Source organism: Fulmarus glacialis, unplaced genomic scaffold (assembly GCF_000690835.1).
Source record: "Fulmarus glacialis isolate BGI_N327 unplaced genomic scaffold, ASM69083v1 scaffold21172, whole genome shotgun sequence".
Lineage (NCBI taxonomy): Eukaryota > Metazoa > Chordata > Aves > Procellariiformes > Procellariidae > Fulmarus > Fulmarus glacialis.
Window position 1 is genome coordinate 4,628 of NW_009198778.1, and position 6,886 is coordinate 11,513.

Sequence of the window (6,886 nt, forward strand, 5' to 3'; positions counted from 1 at the left end):
TGCTTGACTCCTGGGCAGTTTGTACAACTGACCTTGAAGCAAGATGCAGATTCAAAGAGTTGGTGGGTTCCCCTGACCATGAGAGCAAGACTGTGAATAGAGTTGTCCAACCTGTGGGAAAGCAAAAAGCCTTTTTATTTATTTCTTAAATGAGAGTTAGCCACACAGACCGAAAGACTCAGAGGTGCCTCCGTACACAAGAGCCATCTGATTCTTGAGGATTTAAATGTAAATTTCTTGCATTGCTTTTACCTAAACGGCTCATCAGGGAGGGCTTACACACCTGCACTTGCTATCATTTAACATTTAATGTATCTTATAGATTTGCACATGATGGATCTCACAGCCTTCCCCCCACTGCTAACATCTGCCCTGCCGTATGTAAAAGGAGAACCATAGGCTTTAAGTGATATTTCAGACTCTCCAAGGTGATGCGCAAGTTAGTGCATTATAAAATGCTGCCTTGTAAACAGAAAAAAAAAAAAAAAAAAAAAAAAAAAAAAAAGGAATTACCTTAGCTACAAAGCCAGAATTGAGAAAGCAAAAGCTAATCTTCTGGCACTGGTGTCTCCACCTTTCAGAACTTACCTTATAAATTGTATTAAAAAAGACCAGGCTTGATGCATTCTTGCCTGAGGTGATGATTCAAAGAGAAATAAAGGAAACAGTTGACAGACTTGTGCAGAACTAGTTGTGCATTGAAGTGCTGCTTATTCCTGTATCTGTCCTTTGTGTGGATTCTTTAGCCTTTCCTGTCCTTTAGGAGATGAGGAGTTCACAAAAGAAGTAACAGAGTTGTTTTCAGAATTGCGTATCTCCTCAAAGCCGGACAAACTGATCATGGTGAGTTATTTCCCATCTTCTAAAAGCTGGAGAGATTCCTCACAGGAACTGCTTCTCAGTCCTGCTTTGCTTGTGAAAATATCAAATGCATAAAAACAAGCCATGTTTTAGATCCTTTGACAATGGTAGGCAAAAGAGATGGGCCTTTTCCTTTGACTTTATGGGGCAAAATCATGTTCTGTGATGTCTTTGGCTCTGAATCAGTAGACACTAATATGTCTTTGCCCTATCACTGGGCAGTAATAAGTGGTGGGAAAGATAACTGGGAGCAGTAAGCCTTCAGCCATCACAACCTACAGTCATGAATTGAAGCCCTCCTCTTGGTGCAAAGCAGTTGGTTTTACTACGTTCAGGAGTTGGTATGAGGTAGAATTGCCTTTCTTGCATTCATTTCACTACCCTTTAGATCCACCAAGTGGCAGCATCCATCTAAATAAACAACATCAATGCTGCTGTCCTCCATTTCTTTCCTGTGTTTTTACATGGGCCGGACGTGTCCATCAAAGAGATCCGGTGGGTCAGGAACAGTGTAGTTACATGTACTTCTCCTCCTTTTGCATTCATTGTATGGAACTGCCAAGTAGTAGCATATGTCAGATAGGTCTATCAGTGGTCATTGCCTCCATATCCAAGGAGTCCAACACTTGAAGAAGTCATCCTGATAGACCACACAGCAATTGGGGAGCGCCTTTTTTTAAAAGCGGCATGTTTTTAAAGCACCTCTGTTAGATGTGATCTTGCTGGTAAACTCCAGCATCTGGTGCTAGAGAAATGACTGCCCTCAACTATACCAGTGCAGCCAACCCTCTACAAAGTCCTGAAGGCACTAGGATCATTTATCCTGGTTCTCCTCACTAGCTCACGAGTCGTAGCTGTTTCCTTCCTCTAGAGAGATCCAATACTCCATCTTTTGTGGTGTGCAGGAGGGGCTACATTCCTGTCATTAAATGCTATGACACATCTTCATACAGGTGAGGACATCTGCTCGTGAATGGATAGCACAATTCAACAGTCATCTTCCTAAAGAAGAAAAAGAGAGTGAAGAAAATCAAGAAGTAGAATCCAGAGATGGTGACCATTATGCTGAAAAATCAGTAGAGGTAACTGAGCAATGAAGGAAGAGAATATCTGACTGCAGAGTGTTTATCTGGCTGCTGAGTTACAGTTGTGATTCCCAGAGTTTATGGGTTTCTATTTCTGTGCAGATTCTGAGGTCGGAAGAGGCAGTGTAGTGATAGTACATTGTGTGATTTACTTGTTTTAAATAAGAAAAGCTGCTAGTTTTTGTATGGTATGGGGGATCTTTTTAACTCTTGTAGGATATTCATGCGTTTGCCATAAGAAGTCTGGCTGAATTGACAGCATGCTCCATTGAAATGTTTCACAAAACTGCAGCTTTGTTTCTACATGGTCAGAAACAAGAGGTGACAGCCACAGACAGAGCCAAGTCCCTTTCACAGTAAGTTCATCTCTTAGTAAATGCGTAGCATATAATTACTTACATACTGATTAAACTGTCTAAATAATTCCTTGCAAATCCATGGGGTGCAGGGCTCTTGAATTCTGCATATGTGTTCAAAGTTGCAATGGGTGGCATCACTATCTTCCAGCAGAATTCAGCTGTCTCTTTCTTTTTCCAGCTTAAAGACTTTCTTGATAAGAAAGAGGAAACCCTACTTGAAAACTTTTATATAGCCAAGAAGAATGTTTGCCCTAAGCTTATGCTAGTTAGTAGATAGACATGTAAAATATGACAAAGCAGTTGTATAAAAGTGATTCTTAATTACCTCTTTGTTAATCATTTAGTATGGTAGGTACGTGATATTGTAAAATTGCTGCACTAATTAGTAGACTGGTCTTCCAATAATGCATAACATGAGATTTTTCTTTTATGTCAGGAGATACTTGGCAAGTGTATGAAATATGCAATACTTTCTAATTCAGAAAATGACACTTGTCAGTAAAAAAAAGCAAGTTAGTACTGTTCCTTCCTGAATGGATGTGTCTGTCCTCTGAATGCTGTTTCAGATCTTCAGCTTTAATTATTTATTTTTCCATCTTTCCCCTCCCAGAACTTCTGGTTCTTCATACGCTGTTTATATGCTCCACATCATTTTTGGTTTAATTTAGATTTGCATGCATGGAAACAAGGTGTTTGTGTTTTAGAGGAATGCTAAAAGAAAGTTATTCTTACAGACTGTATTTACTATGTGGTTTTCGCACTCTTCTTCCACAGAATGACGATTGTGCTGTGTAAAGAACTGTCAGCTTTCTCTAAAGAGTTTACTACGTGCTTAACGACTGCAGGGGTAAGAGTTACCCTAGGAACCATAGTTCTTAGGAATGAGATGTGGTTAGTTGATTACAGCCTTGGGATCTTCACCACGAAGTGCTTTTTGTGTTTGCACATTTATATGTGCAGTTTTTTGCCCTGTGAACTGATCTTCTAGGTCAGCGTTCCCCAAACTGTGGCAGCTGAATGTATGCTGAGCTTTTGAATGCCTCCTGCTGCATTCAGCCTGGCACAGAGTGGGGGTGGGAATTGGTGCTGATGGTACTAAGGAAACAGAAGAAAATAAGGTTTGTGATCCTGTTGTGGATTTTCCAAAACACTCAGGTGTTTATTGAAGATAATATTATCTCTAAATTCTCCAGTTGTCCACAGTTCATTTGAAGATGTAATGTGTGTATTCATATACGACTTGTGTTGGGCATATGTGGGTTGCTTTGTTCTTATTTGCATGCTACAAGGCAGGTCTTCTGCAGCTTGTGACTTAGCTTTCCTATAGTCAAGGGAGCAACAGTGATTTTAAACTTACTGAGGACTTAGCTTTGTCTTGCTTGAAGAAATGTGATCAAATTTTCAGTCAGGATAATATATGTCTGATCTCTGCAGGTCAAAGAGAAAGCAGATGTGCTTAATCCCCTAATCACTGGAGTGTTTTTGGAGGTCAGTTATGCTAAAGTTAAAACTTTAAGCTAATACTTAAAAAATAGACATGCTGGTTTTTTACACTTCAGTATCATTATGCATGCCAAGTTCTCTAACCTATGGTCTAAGATTCTGCTTACCTATCTAATAACTTAAAAGTTTTCATAAATGTCTGTAGATTTGCACAAGAGATGAGTTGCTTAGTGAAGAGTGAGCCTTATATGGTCTCAGCTGACAGTTATGATGGGTCAGAAGACACACATTAAATTCAGCAGTCTGGATTTCTAGAAATTAAATGTCCAAAGTCAAACCTTAGACAAGCTCAGAAATTAGCATGCAAGAGTCCCAACACTTCTAGCTGTTAAGTTGGTTCTCAACGCTTGTGAACTTCTGAGGTGTGGTAGGAAACGGGTGTTTCCTGTTGGTGTGTTCTTCCTTCCTGCTACAGCATGCTTATGCTTCACTTTGAAATAAATTATTCTTATCTGTTATCGAAAACCATATCCTACATTTGGATTGCACCTGATCTTGTTTGGCAGTTTTTAAGCCAGTTGCTTTTTTGCTTAGTGGCAAAAGCCCCTCAAAAACTTAATATTAAATTGATTTCTAGAATGAAGCCTTAAAAATCTGACAAGCACTAGGCTTCTGTTTCTTATGTGCATTAATCAATGCTGTTTGAAATGAGTATGTGGTTAGCAAAGCTGATTGGTGGCATAATTATTCATGTGTGTATTTTGATTTTTGTTTTCATAGGCTTCAAACAGTGCTTCATATATCCAAGATGCCTTCCAACTCTTGCTGCCTGTACTGCAGATCTCTTTTATTGAGGCTAGAACGGAACTATCACAGCAATAAAAATCCTTCTAATTAAGAACTTTTTGACCTTCCCCGTAGTTTCCATGCTGGAGAATGATGTAACAGGTGTTATTAAAAGGAAAAAGATTAACTCTGATCGCTGCTGCTGCAAGAACGGTGATTAAAGACAGTCTGGCAATGAAAGCTCTTACAGCACATTGTGAGATGTGATTAGCATAGTCCAGGCTGGTGGACAGCGTGACAGACTTAAAGTGCAGGTTGCTTCTCTGTTTTCATGGACTGTCTATGTCTTTTCACTGAAATCCCTGTGCTGTATGTGTTAACAAGCTCTTTGGAGAAGCTCTCTGGACTGTGAAGACAATGCTGGAGAAAAGAGTAGCAGCTGGCTAGTTAAGAGTTAGCTAAAATCATGGTGTGATTTTTAAGTCAGAGAGACATAATTAGGTTCCTGGTTGGTTTTGAAGTGAATATTGGATAGGAGGTGCAAGAAAAGGCAAATATTTATGATTATGAACCTTGCAGTTCCTAAGCTGGAAAGAATAGAGCAGAGAGGATTCCGTATCAAGCCGTTGTTGCTGAAGAGAAGCCCTGGCTTCCTGAAGATGTCTGTTAATGACTCAGGGATGTGGGATGGGGACTCTCACTAGGGTGCTGTTTCTCATTCTCTTGCAGAGTGCTTGCTTCAGCACGAGCTGGGAAAATGCTGATCTCGCCCTAAGAATGTGGGTACTTTTCTTTATAGCAATAAATGAGAACTGGCTAAAAGGGATTGATTCGTGTTTGGGCAATTTAATGAGAGAATTTAGCAGGAGGAGTCCCCTTTTTCAGTGCAGCTTGACATGTCAGCCACAGACTGTTCACAAACTCAGATACTGCTTTTCTCCTGTTTCTGTGTAAAAACACTATCATGCAATGCTCCTTCTTCTTGGAAGGTATATTAAAGTAAGAGGAGAGGAAGCAATTTGGTTCTGTTAGCGGGAATCCTAACTTGTCTCAGAGCCTGTTCCACATATGGTATCTGTTTCTTTGTGCTGTGAAAGTTCCCTTTTGTTCTTTTTTGCAATTTCTATCTTTTGAGCCTGCCCGTTGGGAGGGAGCAGCCTCTCTTGGATTCACAAGAGCAGAAATGCACAGCTAAAATGAAACTTCAAGAAGCCCAGAATAGCTAACCAGAGGTGACCGAGTGTCACACCTGCCTCTCTACTTGCTCATTGGTAACAATGATGCTCAAATCCCATTTTTAAAATCCTCTGGGTTTTAGCAGGTCTTGCACATTTCTGCTGTACTGAAGGCTTAACATTTCTCTACTCTATTTGTGCAGTAGAGAAGTGTTTTTATTATTAGAATACCTTTTGTCTAGTGCTCCTCTGATTTTATATATATATGCAAAAAGCCTTGCCTTAGTCCTGGTTAGACTGATCAGATCTCTAAAGGGAGAGCCTTTTTTTGCATCTTAAAGAAAACTAGACTTGAAAGGAGTGTGTCTGGGGTAAAAAAATCTGCACTACAATAAACTTTATATTTTTTTTCTTCTTTACGTTGATAGCATTATTAAAAAAAGGATTTGTTTCGACAGCCGTTTTAGTTAAGAGCTATCAAGATAGCAATGGGCACAAATGAAATGAGAAGAATGAACTTCTCAGTCCTGACTGTGGTTTGTGGAGCAGGGCTGGGAGCTGCTCTAGGGCTTTTCTCATGGCAGGGTACCATCTCATAGGAAAGAGGGCTCTGAACCCAGGCTGGGGAGTGAGAGCTCCCACAGCTGAGCTCCCAATTCCTGCATCAGTGCAAAATGGCAGCTTTGCTCCTGCCGCAAAGCCAAAATTTACAGAAATGTCAGAAGAGAAGAAATAAAGATAATGGGGTTTTATGAAGCAGCAGCTGCTTTTCTTGCAGATAAATTATAGTGACTTGCAGTGCTTTAGTGTAGAGCAGTTTAATAATTAAAGGAAATGAGGTGTGTGTGTGGTTTTTTTTTTTTTTTTTTTTAAATGCAGACAGTAATTCTTCCAGTCATATGCCCACCTGGATTTTGTTATAGCAGCCAATAATCAGCCATGCACGAGCTTCACTTGTGTGCCAGTACAAGGACTGCAATAGATAGCCAACAAAAACAGTTCCACAGTTGCTGAAATCTTCCTACCCAAAGGATTCATCAGAATTCAGCATCCAACTGTCTGGAGGTCTTATTGCTCAGCCTTGCCTTGCGCATGAACCTAATGAGAGCTGGCAGTAATTTGAGCACTTCTGGTAGCGTTTGGGGAGGTGAGAGGTGGCTGGGAATAGATAAGAGTT

General features: G+C 40.2%; 1 protein-coding gene across 1 annotated transcript in view; it reads left to right on the top strand.

Annotated features, from left to right (window-relative positions):
- Positions 1–5,351, top strand: part of FAM114A2 (family with sequence similarity 114, member A2) — a 9,245-nt gene extending 3,894 nt beyond the window's left edge. The window contains exons 8-13 of the mRNA XM_009573043.1: positions 764–843; positions 1,815–1,943; positions 2,163–2,302; positions 3,080–3,152; positions 3,740–3,793; positions 4,529–5,351. Coding sequence (XP_009571338.1) covers positions 764–843; positions 1,815–1,943; positions 2,163–2,302; positions 3,080–3,152; positions 3,740–3,793; positions 4,529–4,630 — 578 coding nt within the window. The 3' untranslated portion in view covers positions 4,631–5,351. The remainder of the gene's footprint in view (positions 1–763; positions 844–1,814; positions 1,944–2,162; positions 2,303–3,079; positions 3,153–3,739; positions 3,794–4,528) is intronic.
- The last annotated feature ends 1,535 nt before the right edge of the window (positions 5,352–6,886 follow it).